The 16,757-nt window shown below is 39.8% G+C and overlaps 1 protein-coding gene across 12 annotated transcripts in view; it reads right to left on the bottom strand.

Annotated features, from left to right (window-relative positions):
- dlgap2a (discs, large homolog-associated protein 2a) overlaps positions 1–16,757 on the bottom strand; it is a 274,067-nt gene that overhangs the window by 30,853 nt on the left and 226,457 nt on the right. For 8 of the 12 annotated variants that reach the window (XM_083544539.1, XM_083544532.1, XM_083544538.1 and 5 more), the window contains one exon: positions 5,058–5,117. In XM_083544539.1, the coding sequence (XP_083400665.1) occupies positions 5,058–5,117 (60 nt within the window). Of the gene's footprint in view, positions 1–5,057; positions 5,118–9,445; positions 15,350–16,757 lie in introns of those variants that run through there. The other 4 variants (XM_083544531.1, XM_083544535.1, XM_083544537.1 and 1 more) reach the window with 1 other exon arrangement.

Here is a 16,757-nt window from a genome sequence, read left to right as displayed (position 1 = left end):
GAACATAAATAAGCCGCACCTGTCTATAAGCCGCAGGTGTCTACACTGAAACTAATGAATTTTACACAGGCTTTAATGAAAGACAGTGTCTGTTACACGGCTTGTATCTAAACAGTAGCCTACCAAGAAAGTCATTGTTCACTGTCTTCCTCCTTCCTTTCACAACAATTTCTTTCAAGAGTTTTTCTTTTGGCATCGTCGTGCGTTTAAAAATTATAATCGGTGAAGCTTTTCTCTCGATGCCGTGCAGCTCAGAACACAGTTGAAGTGTGTTTTCATGCCCGGTTGTTTTCAGCGTGACGAATGATTCGCATTTCCTGTAGACAGTCCGAGTGAGCGGCAGGTCAAACGTCAGAGGAACATCATCCATATTTATGATGTGGTGCGGCCCGATTAAAGAGTTTCATTGGTTAACCTGAACCCGTTTGGCAATTTCATTGGTCTAATGTTATGGGGATCAGTTTTTTGTCTTGAAGTTTGTGAAACCAGGAAAAATCCATAATCCTTCATTGTTTAAGCCGCGGGGTTCAAAGTGTGGGGAAAAAAGTAGTGGCTTATAGTCCGGAAAATACGGTATATATCTACAAGGGTGTTAGTAAAGTCAGGTACTGCTGTAGGTGAGGTAAGGTGGCCTGGGGTGCAGTCAGCATTCACATTCTTCCCAAAGCTCTATAGCAGGAGATCTTTGTAATACATAGAAAGATGGGCTTTCCCAGCTATGGACCTGGTTTTGAGGGGCCGAGTGATGATGTCCGCCAAAGAATTTGCTCTTAATGATCTTTTCAGAGTCATGTAGTGGTTGTACCTGAAGTCACCAACTATATATTTTGTTTTGTACATGTTCTGAGACCATCGGAGGCCATTGTATTTGCTCCAGTCAGTTATCTGATGCACCTCCTCTCTGTGTACGCTGACTCGACATTCTTGTCAATGAGACCCACCTCCGCTGTCTCATCAACCTAGTCAGCAGAGCAAGTCCCAGAAGAAAATAATATACGCGATCATCAATCAGATGGTTTCGAGACTATTGCACAGCATTCCCAGCGTTCCTGACACTTCTGAAATGTGTCCTGGAATTCGGAACGTGTCAAGCACCTTCTGCGATTCGCGCCGATCTTCGCAATGGTGTCAAAACAGCAACCTTTGATCTTCATCTTCAGGGCCAAGTCAGCAGGAGCCAAATCTGCGAGTAGGGGTGGGAAGTGAGATCATGTGGATCATTCTCCAACAGTCATCATGCACAAGTTGCTGAATGCTTTCGGTATTTTTGGGGGTCGAGCTTTAATTTTAAGTGCCTCAGTGCTGTACTGATCCGATGAAAGGTCAGGATAAAGCACTTATACACCATGAAAAGAGGGAAAAGGAGTTCAATTAGGGAGGAAATGCAGTAGAGAGCAAAATCGTCCTGATAAATCTTGACCTCTGGCAAAAAAATTTAATAAAGGCAGGTGGTGATGGTAATGCCGTTGAGTGACGGGGGACCATAGAGAGAAAATACAGGGGGACAAAAAAATTGTGCAGCAGGATGGACGGCATGAGCCGAGAGATAAAAATAGAGCTGCATCAGGGTAAAGAGTGCATCAGGGGGAAAAGAGAAAGGTGATGGAAGTGTGTGTAAGAGTGTGACAGTGTGTGGGAGTGTGTGACAGTGTGTGATAGACTGCTGTTCATGAAATTTTTTTTTTTTTAACCAGTCCCATTTCATCCATTTCTTTCTTTACACCTCTACTTTATGGAGGCTATATAAAGTCTTGAAATGTGTGTGTGTGTGTGTGTGTGTGTGTGTGTGTGTGTGTGTGTGTGTGTGTGTGTTCTCACTAACACGACCTAGGATTCCAACAAGTATCTTCAAATCTTGAATGAATTAGCATTTGTGTATGCTAGCTACCCGTCCAATACGTGCTAATCTGACAGGATTTCTAACACAATTTTTCTAAAATGTTAGCCACCTAGCTAACATGATGTAACCTGACTTTATTTCCTGAGCGTTATCATATGTATGTATGTATGTATGTATGTGTAGTATTAATTCGACACTAGCCAGTTGAAGCTAACCGGACAGGATTTAAAAAAAATTTTGTCATATACATGATTATTCAATATTCTCCCTTGAATCACTACACACACCGCCGAGCCTGACATGGTTTCTGACAAAATTTTCCAAGTTGCATGCCTTTACAGCTAATCACTTGGCTAATTCTGGGACTTCCAAGTATTATCAATTAATGTTTATAAATATGCACTGCTAATGCTTGCTAGCTACTTTGACAGAAATGACTATACTATAAGTAGACAGCTTAAGGCTCAAAGCATCTCGAAGGATTGTTTTCCGTCTCCAAACACATTTGCCACCTAAAAGAATTTCCGAAAAAATGTGAATATTATATTCATCAATATCTATTATATAAATAAATATCATCCTGTAAATAATGGTTATACAAATAAAAACAGAATGTTAAATGTTAAATAACATTATTTTCATGAATGTGGCTAAACTGAGATAACTCAAAAACAATAGCCAAGCTAACCTGACCGTATTTTTGCAAAATGTTCATGATGTTTCATTGCTAATGCTACTTAGCTTAGATGACCTTAAAGGATCTAACGATCTCAAACGCTTGTCATCAAAATCATAATCCCAACAACATAACCAAATATGACAGGATTGTATGATTTAAGTTTTCAATATTAACAAACCTATACATAACTAAATCTAACCTATAGCGATTACAGAAAGAATTTTTATAGATTTTTTTAATTATATAAAATCCTAAAGACTTTGACTGATTAGTGTATATTATATTGTTATAATATAATATACACTTTGACAGGTTAGCATATTATATTCTGGCTAATATATGCTAACTTGACAAAATGTAAAAAAATATCTTTGGTTTATATATATATATATATATATATATATATATATATATATATATATATATATATATATATATATATATATATATACTGTATATATTTGGTGCTAAACCTTGATAGCTGGCTAATATATGCTAGCATGACAGACTTTCTGAAGAGATCAGTTGTAATTATAAATATTGAATACTAAAAATACCTAACTGACTAACATTTTATCAGGCTTTCTGATAAATTTTTATTTATTTATTATTGTTTTATTGTGCTAACACTACTTAGCTTGCTATATTTCTAATTTCTAATAAAATATAAACATTTCTAAATGTTTATATATACATTTGAACTGCAAGCACTACCTAGCTGACTAATATAGGCTAACCTGACAGGATTTCTGAGAAAGATCTTTGCTATTTATATATATTGAATGCTAACACGAGCTAGCTGGCTAACATTATGATTTTTTCCTTATATATTTCGAAATATTTGGTGCTTATACCAAATAGATAGCTAAGACATGCAAATCTGACAGGATTCTTACCAAAGAGCAATCATCTTTATTAATGTTATGTGCTAACACTGCTTAGCTGGCGAGGATATGCTAACTTGTTATGATTAATGACCAGCTAAACTGCTAACACTATATATATATATATATATATATATATATATATATATATATATATATATATATATATATATATATATATATATAAAACCATAACTAGCTGACTAACATTATGCTAATATAACAGGATTTTTAAGTAATCCTGTTAACCCGAAAACCCGAATTAACACAAATTAGCTGGCTTTTATGCTAACTTCAAAGTAATTCTGAACATTTGATGTTAACACTATATAGCCGTCTCAACAATGCTACCTAGCTTGCTACGATATGCTAACTTATCATGATTTATGAGGAGGCTTTTTCATATTTGTTAATGTTTAGATATACAATTAAACTGCTAGCAAAACCTAGTTGACTAATATAATATAACCTGACAGGATTTCTGAGGAAGAGCATTGCTATTTATTAAAAGTTAGTGCTACCACTAATCAGCTTGCTGCGATATGCTAACTCATCATGATAATTATCTGAACATTCAAACTGCTAAGACTAGCTAGGAATCAGGCTAAGATGACCTACAAGTGATCTTTAGGAGCTAAGACAGTCAGTTTTGAAAGGACACTAAAGACTAAATGTTCTAAATCTAGATGAGAACGGAGAGGAGGAGGAGGAGAGAGAGCAGGTAGAGATTTTGTATTCTAGTGATGTTTTCTAATCTCGCAGCACTGTAAGCACTATTGCCTGCTGGAATCAATAAATTGTGGCTTTTGTCAGGGGGGGGTTTGGCAGCGGTGGTGGTGGTGGGGGTGGTGACTACAGATCTCCTCTTCTCCACATGTTATTAACGCTAACCCAGCATGTCCGCATTGGCTGGAAAAGAAAGCAACGCCGGTTTTATCGTAATGAGCTCGGGTTAGAGAGTAAGGTAACGCCGGCAATCCCATTAATCCCGATTCACCTCCGAGACGCCTCGGTGACGCAGCGGGCTTTTCTGAACACGACTAAAACGTTTGTCCTTTTCTCAAATAATGAAGTAGTTTGCAAAAGACCCGCTGAAGGCTTCAGGATTTATTTATTTTAACTTTAAACATTGCTGGGTGTAAACTTTCTGATGCTTACAGATTTTTTTAAGAAAAAAACTGAATGTTTCAGCAGTCAGCATTATAATCTCTTGGGAAATATGATGTCTATAGTCGGATTTTTTAATCTCTTGTTGCTGTATATGTATAGAGTACAGGACGTAATTGCAGTGTACGAGACTGGAGAGCACGAGCTTCACTGCCTGTGCGAAGACAAAATACTTGTGTTCCTGAACACTTACCTGAACACTCTACTGAGCACAGTCTGACTCTCAGTTGTGTAACAGGAGTGTAATAGAGTCAGTTGTGTAATAGAGTCAGGAGTGTAACACTTCTAACGTTGGTATCACCTCAGGTTTGCTCGGTAGCTACAGTCGTGTCCATCACCCTTCATAAAAACAATAACTCAAGACTTTGTCATTTAATTCACGAGCATTAAATCGGTATACTGAACTGCATGCCACATGTAAGTTCCACATCTGAAATGCTGCTGGTTGCAGGTAATATTAATGTGATAAAGGTGGGTGTAGATTTACCTGGCGGCTGCTGTGAGGGTCGGTCCACGCTGCCCAATGATGGAAGGCGAAACTGGATCCCTGCGAGCAAAGGACACACCTCATGCTTATCCACTGTTGTACAGAGCAAAGCCAGCACCAGACATTTTGTGAATAAACCAAAAGTGGAAAGTGCTGAAAAGTGACCATCCAGAAGAGAGATAAATCTTGGAGATCTCCCCCTGCTCTATCAATCTTGGCTGCATTCAGGAGACCATGGGTGTGGCAGGTTCTCAGGAACATGATGAAATGGAAGTATGATTCCCATTAACCAGTACACTGAAAACAAATTCTGCTGTATCTATTCTTAAGGCCTCACAGTCTGTCTTGTGATAAGGGTGTGAGAAGACAGAGGGGAGACGATGACAACAGGACTGTCATGTGACTTGAAATGTGATGGTGCCAAATCTGGCCATAAGTAGTGGGACACCTGACTTTCCATCCATATGTGGTTCTTCTCCAAACTGTTACCACAAACCTGGAGGCAAACAATTGCTGCTCCAGCATGACATTGCTCCCAGGAGCCTCAACTCACCTACATCAGCAGCTAACTTTACTAACACTCTTGTAACTAAATGGATCTCCACAAAAGCTCCACAAAATCTGATGGAACATCTACCCAAAAGAGTGAAGGTTATCAAAACAGCAAACAGCATCTTATAGTCAGGTGTCCACATACTTTTGTCCAAATAGTGTATTTATGGCTTTGGCTTTTGGCTTAAGTCTCAGATTCTTGATAAAAATTCATAATGGTCACCCTGGACTTTAAGGAACAGAAGGTTGGTCTGAAATCATCAGGAATTTTTTGCCAGCTGTAGAATTTTTGGTTCAACAGTTTAAAAAACACAGAAAGGAACCTGATGTTAAAACCTGAATTGGAGACAAGGAGCTTTTTTGATTTTCAGACTTTTTGGGAATACTTTTTAATCCTGTCAATAACTTCATAACAAAGCAACAAATGTTCACAAACTTGACCTGGGAAAGTGGGATTCGTCCTGTAGGTCCTGTATGTCTGCTGCTTTTATAGAGCCACCAGAAAGGAGGAAAAGAGGAAGGCCAAGAAAGAGGTTTATGGATGTGGTGAGGGAAGACATGCAGGTAGTTGGTTTGAAAGAAGCAGATGTAGAAGACAGAGTAGTATGGAGAAGGATGATCCGCTGTAGCGCCCGCTAATGGGAGCAGCCGAAAGAAGAAGAAGTAGAGGTCTTGGTAAGTTCATCCCTGAGCGATCATCTGCTGCAGTCGTGTTCTCTGAGACACCAAACTTTTTATCTGATTTAAGATGAAATTCCTTTGCTCCTTGTTAGCGAGTTATGAGAGCGAGTTTTTTGTAAGGTCAAAAGATGACGCCTCATGTGGGTCTAAAATTTGAAAACAGCTTTGAGAGAGCTTTGCTTTACTTTTCCAAAAGTGCGTGAGAGAATTAAGTTCTACTCTCGACGGGGAGCCGTAACCAATCAATAAAAACAATGGACACATTAACTTTAAAGGGGATCATAACACACAGTTTCAGCCAATCTCATGTTAATATTGAGTACCTATAAAGTAGTATTGCATCCTTTATATCTCTGATCAGATTTGTAAAAGAAAGATCCAGCGTTACTCTTCTTTCCAAAAAAGCCAAGCTTATGGTGTGGGCGGAGCTAAAATGTTGCAGACATGCTAAGCTTTATAGTCGGAAATGAACTACGCTAACAATCAGGCCCAGCTGTACATATCCCGATCTCGATTCTGACCTACAGCAGGACCTGTCTATAAAGTGGTATAAAAAAATTTCGAGACTAGCACTCCAACAGATGGCAGCACAAGGCTGCACGCAGAGTCACAGGGAGAACCGATCTTTATAAGTCAGTGTGCCAAAAGACATCGTCCTGTGTACATTGTGAGTTGTGCGACTAGTGCTACTTTGATGCATACGTGCGCACCCTATCACCGAGCTCCTCCTCAAAGCTACTCCGAAAAGAAGGCTTTCAGGACACTTTCCAGATGTGGCAGGAACACTGGGAGCGCTGTATTGCTGTGCACTATTTTGAAGGTGTGGGAACGTAGATAAATAAAATACGTCCTCGGAAACAGAGGTTGTCTCAAAGGTTTTTGATACCACCACGTATATGGTAAATACTGAACGAGGTTCTTCTTCCCTCACATCCAAAAACACTTCTTTAAAAACTTTCTTCTCGAGTGAGTCTTGTGCAGTGTTGGGTGGGCTCTCGCTCTTTCGCTCTTCCGGGAGAAGTGCCCATACAAGGAATAGCGCCTTTTATGATAAACATACTCGAAAAAAATCAATTCAGAAATGTATAGGAACCTAAATTGAAGTGTTTTGGTTTTTTTTGGCTATGTTTAGCATGAAAATACTACTGTCAATAACTACAAATGCATGAATTAGCATTGACACCCCGCTCATTTTTCCTGAGGGAAATAAAATTCCATCGATAATCATTTCACACGCCACAAAGCCACAAGTCTTGGCAAAACACAAACGGAAGATACTTTTTTTATTATTATTATTTATATACGCACTTTAGATTCGTAGCATTCAGATAATTTGCAATACATTGAGAATGAGCTCGAAGAATCTGAGGAAAGGAACGAAAAGTGCTAGCAATGACCATCCAAATAAATATATGAGAAACGATTCGGAGCGTCCGACTCGTTAGAGATGCATTTACAGAGAAGAAATTTGGAGAGGCTGATTATACGGACCGCACTCACACACACACACACACACACACACACACACACACACACACACACACACACACCGAAAAAAAATTGAAAATCAAAACTCTGGTGCTGATGATGAAATCATTCCAAATTTCACAGTGATTGGACAGCATTGAGAAAAATGAATTCGTAAATAGAATGAAATGACACCATTCACGAGTTTTAGCATCGGAGAAATGTCTAACGGCAAGCCTGAAGGCACGCTATACCTCACTCTGCAGACGATAAGACACTTTTTTCGGGTCTCTACCAAGTGGTATGTATCTGTAAATTTTGCACTAACCCAGACTTTTTTAAATATTTGGACAGGACACATGCTACTCCAGAAGGTATGGTGGTGTTGCTACATTTGGAATGGGATCATGTGTTCAGATTTTCTGCAATTCAAACTGCGATTTGAACACGTCATATATAATAAGTATTAGCGTAAACAGAACAGTGATATTCAACGTTAATTTGCCCGTACACACAAATCTGTGGCTACATGCTAGCTGGCTAAATCTTTTGGCTTAATTCAAGTAAAAAAAATTGTTACAAGGAGTCCATCAGGGTTTACGTTGCCCAGTTAGAAAGCACAGCTATTTGCGTTGCATCAAAAGCATGAATTCAAATGTAAGACTTGATCTACACACTTCAACAACCGAAGAATTGGGACACCTGATTTTTCCAGCCACATATGGTTCTTCTTCAAACTGTTACCACAAAGTCGGAGGCATACAATCGTGTAGGACGTCTTTGAAGGTTGTACCATGAAATATTTCCTTCATGTTAACCAGGAGATGCCCCTGGGCACAAAGCCAGCTCCATGAAGATATGATTTACATGGGTTGGAGTGGAAGATCTTCCTGCTATAGAGCTCTAAACCCTATTGAACATGAGGATTGTGAACACTGACTGCACCCCAGGCCTCCTCACCTCACCTCACCGGTACCTTACTTAGTCAACATCTCTACTAAAATTTCTTTCGGCTTCTCCTATTAGGGGGCGCCACAGCGGATCATCCGCATGTTTGATTTGGCACATGTTTTTACACTGGACGCCCTTCCTAACGCAACCATCCCCATTTATCCGGGTTTGGGACCGGCACTAATTCTTGTGCAACCCTCATGGCTGGGGTTGGTTCCCTGACCGGGGATCGAACCCGGGCCACAGCGGTGAGAGCGCCGCATCCTAACCATTAGACCACCAGGGAACCTTAGTCAACATCTCTACTAATCCAGATAAATAAAAAAAAAACGCTCCGCGTCCACCTTATGCTTTCACAAAACCTCCTCGTCCACACTGAAAATTCTAAAAATGCTTTTTTTAGCATTAAAAAAACAGTACTGCTTATGAGGAAAATACTGCTTATGAGGAAAATACTTTACAGTAACAGTACTGTAGAAGTAACAGTACTGCAGTAACAGTACTGCTTATGAGGAAAATTCCTAGTGCTGTTTATTTACTTTCCAGCTCTTTGTCATGTCAACAACTAAAAACGTGTAGTAGTTTTCGAAAGTTCACACTGCGACGTGAAAACTGCGTTTTTAAATTTACCCAAAAGTGTTGACTGAAAACGGCGCCTCAGTGTGGGTGGAAGGAAAACACATGGCGTGTCCTAACACCCTTGTGGCTGAATGAATCTCTGCAAATCTGCACAAAATTTAGTGTAACACCTTCCCAGAGGAATGGAGGTTATATTACGAGCAAATGGGGACTATATCTGGAATGGGATGTCCACAAAGCACATACCGATCTTCTGGTCAGGTGTCCACAAATATTTGCCATATAGTGTTTTTATATATGTTATATAAAGAGTTATATAACATTAGGAAATAATGTTACTGATATCCTAAAGCTCAGATAAGCTAAACTTGTTTGCATTCTACGTACGTTGTTCTACGTAATTAATTAATCAATTTTCTTATGTCTTAGGAAATGTTTCCTTTTTTGTAAAATTAACAATCTATTTTCTCTCCGGTTAGGAGATCCCGAAACATTTGTATCTGGGAAAAAATCTGTTTGGCAGGCTGGCTTCAGTCAATGAGCTGGCGGAGGCATGTGTTAGCCTTCACCATCTCTCATACAAGACAGCTAGCAGCTGGGTGGAAATTGGCAGGTGATCAAATGGAAAAAAAATTGAAGAAAATCTGGCCAATAAAGAATGTAAAACATTGAGCCTCGTGTATGTCTGTCTCTTAAACTGGATCTTCTGTAGACATCAAACCAGTGTAAGATGGTGGGAAGCTAGGATCATGCTAACATTGAATATTCCATTCACAGTTTGCAATTGGCACGACCAGTTTGTCTATGGCATTTCACAACTTCGATCTATCTGTGGCTAGGAATTGGGTAGCATCCAGGCAATTGTTGTACGTACTGGGGTAGATGTAGGTCCTAGTGGGAATCCTTTATTTAAACTAGTCTACAAAAGATCTACTGGTAGAACTCCAGAAATCCAGAAGACCTTCTTTTCTTTGTAGATCAGCTGATTTATCGGTCAGTGCTAAGCGGTGATTGCTGGTTTTGGAGTTACAGGTTGGAAAGTTGAAAGTTCCAATGTGTATACTGCAAAAATGTTACTTTTGGGTTTTTAAGTGAGACCCAGTCTTAAAAAATAAAAACCCTCAAGCTCAATTCTGCTTATTTATGTACTGTAATATAAGTATATTGACTCAGCTATTATCCTTTGTGCTACTTAGAAACCTTCAATGAAGTATTTCTGACAGCTGGAATTGCATGAAACCCAAGTGCTAAAGTTTCTCACAATAACTCATACTTCCTAAGTGTCTTATGGTCTGGAAAATACGGTATAACATCCGGATATGCATCTACAACCAAATAGTCTTTCGGTTATTTAAAAAAATATACACTTTCTACACTTATATGCGATAAATTACCCGTACAGCTCGGCGTGATACTTCCTGCCATGTCAGGAAACATGATCATATTCACTATGGTGTTATGGAGCAATGAGCAAGCAATAATCTTTTTTTTACTCTTTTTCTTTTTTTTCAATGCTACTGTACAGTGTTTTGACTGTACTTCAGAGCACCGGTGGGTTCAGTTCAAATGTGTGCGTTCAACCCACTTTTTTATTACTTGCCAGAAAACTTAGGAGTCACAGCAAAGGGGAAACATTAAGGGGTTTTAAAAAAGGGGAGGTGATACCAGGATTGGGGTCGAGTCCACATTGGAGATATCAGAACTAGGGGTCGAGTCCACATTGGAGATATCAGAACTGGGGTCGAGTCCACATTGGAGATATCAGAACTGGGGTCGAGTCCACATTGGAGATATCAGAACTGGGGTTGAGTCCACATCCTATTCTGCATATTTATGATTAATCCATTATTATTATTTATTTACTTACTTACTTACTAATTACTTCAAGTATGTATGAAAACATTCAAACTGCAGTTTTAATTGATATCATTTTAATAACACCAATTAAATCTAAACTATTTTTTTCCCTGACTCTTTCAAGAACAAATTATTTTTTCTTTTTTTTATGGGACAAAAAATATACAAAAAAATTCTAGTTTTTTAGTATCTCTTTCTCTATCTCAGTGCAAAAATACAAAACTTCCATTGTCAGTTAGGTGGCTGGCTAACTAACAAAAACTCTATTTGCATCCTGTTCCAACATGAGCAATCCATGAACATTTCCTTTCCATGGGTTGGAGTGGAAGATCTCCTGCTATAGAGCTCCAAACCCTATTGAACACCTTTTGGAATAAATAGAAACTCGGACTGAACCCCAGGCCTCATCACGTCACCTACATGACTTTACTAACACTCTTGTGGCTAAATGAATCTCCACAAATCTCCAAAAAAACTAGTGGAACATCTTCCCAGAAAAGTGGAGCTTATAGAGCAAATGGGGAATAAATGTGGAATGTGATTTTATGCTCAGGTGTCTACAAACTGTTGTCCATGGATTGTAGGATATGAGATGCTGTGGTTTAGCATCATCAGATCAGAAACTGGGATATACCCACTGTTCATTTGCTAATCAGTGCAAATGATATTTAATCAATTTTAATCAGCAATATGTTTTAATTTGTCAACTTTTTGATCAATGCATCAAACCAAATCATCTGATCCTTATACCTTTACTAACAGAAAGAAGGACTTTGATTTAATTCTACCACAAGCAACATTATCAACTTTTCATGTAATTTATGGTAATCACGAGTGTGTTTTTTTCCCATTCTAGCTCGTTACCCCTCGGACATGGCGTCTATGGCTTAATTTTTACATTCCCAATTGGTGGCCCTTTATTAAGCTATAAAACTTAATGTTTCCTTTTTGCATAACTAATGACAGTCATATATTATTTGAATCATTGCAGGAAAAAAAACACAGTATACATTCAACTTTATATTCACAATAAATTAAGGAATATGTATATAAAAAAATTATCATCTACGGCGCAACCAGCGTTTCAGTATTATTCATCCCATCTATGTACAGTATATACGTTTTGATTGTATATATGTCTGTATGGAACAATAATGTATAGAATGCATTTGAAACGTCATGTTTATAACTGTGCAAACTGCGGCTGGTCGATCCAGTGCATCTTCAAGAGTTTCACAGTACTAAACCCACCTGCCTGGTTTACAGCAAGGCTTTGGCTTTAAAAACTTGCAATTGAATTTACCTGGAACGTCATTTTATTACATTACCTAATCTTTTTTTTTTTTTCAAATCATTCTGATTTCCGGTGAGTCTCGACGTAACCACCATTTAATCCACATTCAGAGGAAAAGGATGATCGAAAGGACGGTAAAGTATATCAAAGAAATCCCTTGAGCAGTCTTTGGTTAATGTTCAGTACTCATCCTTTTTTTTTTTTACGCATTGGACGAGAGGCGTTTTTTTTCTTTTACATTCCATTTCTGCAGCATGAGTCAATGTTTTATCAGCAAAAAAAAATTCTTTAATAGTCTTAGGTTATCAAAGATAGATGCTCTCAAAGACACTCTCATTGAGAACTTCCTGTCCACAGCCAATGCAATCACAGTATCTACCAAAATACACGTTTTTTTGGAAGGAACTGCTAAACCAAGCAGACTGTAAAGTGATGTAGAGAAGCATTTTTTCGTGTTTTTGAGACTTTGGTTCATGAGTCATTGCTGCTCAGTGTTAAATAAGTGCTGAGTGTCTGAGGGACACTAATGTAATGTGGGTGCAAGCATCAAGCCGCTCTTAGCTACGTTTCGTTGGGGCTCATCAGCTCGAAATAAAGGTTCTCTTAGCCTAAAACCTCCCTTATGGCTTCTTGGCTAACTCACTCTATCCTGACTTCCATCACCCACTTGCTCTTTCACAAATAATAATAAAAAAAACAGACAAACTGTGTAAACATTTTGCATCATTACCCCACACGCCTCTGATTTGTACAAATTTGCCGATACACCATGTGTGGCTTCGAGTTACTTAAATTGACAGAGACATATAAGACATCTCTGAGTTGTTGGAATATTTCTTGTGGTAGATCTCCATACTGGCACTCCTGGACATGGGAATTCTTCCCCGTAACCTTCGCTGCCATCTAATCCAAAGGAAATCTCTGCAAGAAGGAGAAGGGCTGCTGGCCACGGTACCTCTCGGCGATCCGTTATCGGTCGTTTCTCTCTTAGATACGTCTAAGGCAGCCTGAAGTTCTAGAAGGGACAAGTTAAATGGGTGCACAGTTGCTGGGTCTATAGTTGCAGGGGAACTGTTACCTGGATCCACTATTTCCAGTGCCTCTTCCATAGTCAGTGTCTCAAATTCATGATCATCCGGTTCCACTGAACACAAGATGGCTGAAAAGATTGTATCTGACTCTAGGAGGTCAACTGTAGCAGAGTCAAGGGCATCTCGTTTAAGTGGGTACTCTGCAACTTGTTCATCTGACTCGTCGGGGTATTGGTTTTCCAGTTGTTGAGAAAAGTCTTCAGGAAGTATCACTGATGCACTCTCAAGAGGGGACAGCTGAGTCAAGTAGGCAACACTTGATTCCGTGTAGGTTGGTTCTGACGGGCTAATAATTTCAGGATCCATTTCTGACCAGCTCATAGATCTTATATTTAGAAGTTCCTTACAAGGGGAGTCTGACTGACTCAATTCTATAGTTTCTCTCTTTGACCACAAAACTACAGGTTGAGCCTCTGGTTCAAATGCTGCTAAAGTCTGAATTGCTGGAGACATCGGTTCTGGGTTTGATACATCTACAATAACTGGTTCTGGAGTTGCTGGCTGTAAGTAGATGGTGTCTAATATTTCTGGAAATGGTGGATCTTCAGTTGCATTGTCAGCAGGCTCATCATAATAAGCTGCTTCTGGGGATGGAGGGTCTGGAAGATCTGCTAACCCTGGACTAGGCAACCCAGCGTCCAAGGATTCTATACTTGGCCATTTCAAATCATTAAGATACATTGATTCTGGTGTCAACGGACTTAACACAAGACAGTCACCAGGTTCCACAACTGTATAGTCTTCTATGTTGTAATCTGAGCTTTCTTCTATTGGCTCTATCAACTCGATTGGGCTTACAGAAGCTTGAGTTGGATGATGCTGCTGCTTCTCAGTTGTTACATGAATATCTGGAGATAGTGGACATGGTTCATCTTCTGTGAAATGCTCTTGAATAAAGGGATATGGTATGGATGGATCAAGAGACTTCTGACGTGATGATCGATCTGGTGGACTAGTATTGTCTGGATCCAATTTTAGCCAGTGTAAGTTTGCCAGGTTGACAGGTTCTACGTTTGAAAACTCTAGTACACTTGATTCCACTCGTTCAGATTTTGAAAAATACATATGTTCTAAAGGTAGTTCTGTTTCTGGAGGATCAGGAGGGGTCATTGGATCGGGATCCAGTTCAGACCAGCTTAGCAAAGACAGGTCCACAGGTTCTGGAGGAGTCAGGTTGGCATAGGTTGGATCATCAAGTTCGACCAACTGAGAATTTGGGTCTGTTTGGAATAATGGTCTAGAAGTTGAGACATGCAGGATATTTTTATCCGAAGGCTCTGGATCTGGGGAATGCATGGATAAAACATTTGGATCGATAGGTGAAGGGCAATTCACTGCAGCATCTGCTGTGTTCTGTCGCAACAATGTTCTGCTCCCAGCCTGGGTACTGACGGATACGTGATCAGAACCATGTTGAGTTCCCTTCGCCCAGCTTGGCGACCATGTATTGTAATGTTGTGCGAAAGTGGAGAAGTTGCTGTTGAAGGCTCGCAGCTCGGTGCACAAATCGTGTCTGAGCTCGGCAAGTTCCTTTCGCATGGCTGAAACATCCTCCCTCCACTGCTGGCTGATCGCAAGAGCAAGGTCGGCTGTCTCCTGCACGCTTGACGGAACAGGCCGCGGTCTAACAGGGATGCTAGTCTTGTGCGGGGACAGTGAAGGAACTGTGGTAGAAGAAAGATTACTGTACAGGCTTCGGGATTCGCTTTCTCTCCTAGGATGGCATAGATCCCTCATGGCCATGGAAGTCATGTCTGCCTCCTTGTTGAAAAAATTGTCCTCATTAAGTAAATCAGTGCCCTCGAGCACTTCATTCCCCTCTGGAAGACAAACATAAACAAGCAGGAAAGTATATAACGTTCCTACAGGTCGGGAAAGCTAGAAACACTGTGATGCTTACATCAGTACAAAGCCTGAAACAAACACATGTGAGTCAAATGACACAAGATTACCTGGGGCTTCCTTTGTGTGAAAACAAAGGTTTCTCGCCACAGTTTGCTCGCATACGAATTGTACGAAATAATATCATTATAATAATGTACATTTGCAGCAATAATCAACAGGACATTGGATACCTTATTTTGTTGTAGGAACACTGTCAAATAATGCATTCTGAGTCGATTTCATTCGGTGTGCAAAATGCAAAATGGCATTTTTTTTGGATTGCTATTACTTCAGCGCCGGCTGATGGCAGATGCTAATGTTGAGTTATTATAGGCAATGGGGCTTATTTTTACTCACATTATTGTGGGTTTGTTTCATGCTGTTACTCTGCCTTCTCACTCAAACATCAATTTGCATGTACTTTTTTTGTGTCTCAAACCACAAAACGGAGAGTTCTACCTCCGGGGAGAACCTGGCAAGAATAATAACAGCCCCATCTCAGTGAGCATAATCAAATCCCTCATCCCTCTTCCTACTAGCAGAAGCCCTATGTTTTGTGCATTGAAAGGAGACAAAAATGCGAGCAAAGTTTTCAACCTAATCTCTCTGTGTGTCTCAGCAGAGCAGGTATGAACCCTATTGAATATGAAAGGCCCACACAGACCCCTTACAAATTTGACCAGGAATAACCAAGTGGAACCATGGAGGGTTCTCTTGACACACAGTCAAGTTTTGTTTTAGAGAAAATCGAATATAATTCAGTTAGCAAGAAATTTGAAATATATTTCAGTGAGAAGGCAGTGTAAACATACTCAAAGTCTTTCCAGCTGTCCCTAGCCCTGTTTCCTAAACGGCCAAAAAAAAAACAGAAGCCGTCTTTATCCGTGTGACGCTCAGTCAACCTCCCTCCCCCCCAAAAAAAATCGTTTGCAACTGCTTACACCGTTCATCGTTCTGAACAATCTCAAGAATCTCTGAAAAAACTCAAGGCATTCAAGAGCTGTATCAGCCACAGGCCCTGTAGGAGAGAGAACTCAACACTGAAATGGAAACACCTGCACATCATAGTAAAAAACAAATTGTAAGAAAAAAAGAGGAGATCAAGGGAATGGAAGCAAACTACAGAATCCGGGAGAACGTCAAAATACGAAGGCCAACCGATTGAGAAGCATTGAACCGGGCAGCATTTCTAGATCGCATCATATTGCAGCTCATCGCTTCTTAACCCCTCCCTGCCTGCTCCGCGAGCGAGCCAAGAAAATCGGGGCGAAGCAGAGAATTCGAAATCTTTAGAAGAAGGTACACAGTGGAATCATACAAGGACACTGATTGGGCAAGGACATG

This window comes from Silurus aristotelis (genome assembly GCF_946808225.1).
Source record: "Silurus aristotelis genome assembly, chromosome: 6".
Taxonomy (NCBI): domain Eukaryota; kingdom Metazoa; phylum Chordata; class Actinopteri; order Siluriformes; family Siluridae; genus Silurus; species Silurus aristotelis.
The sequence above is the reverse complement of the archived record's forward strand: the minus strand, read 5'-3'. Positions and strand labels throughout refer to the sequence as shown.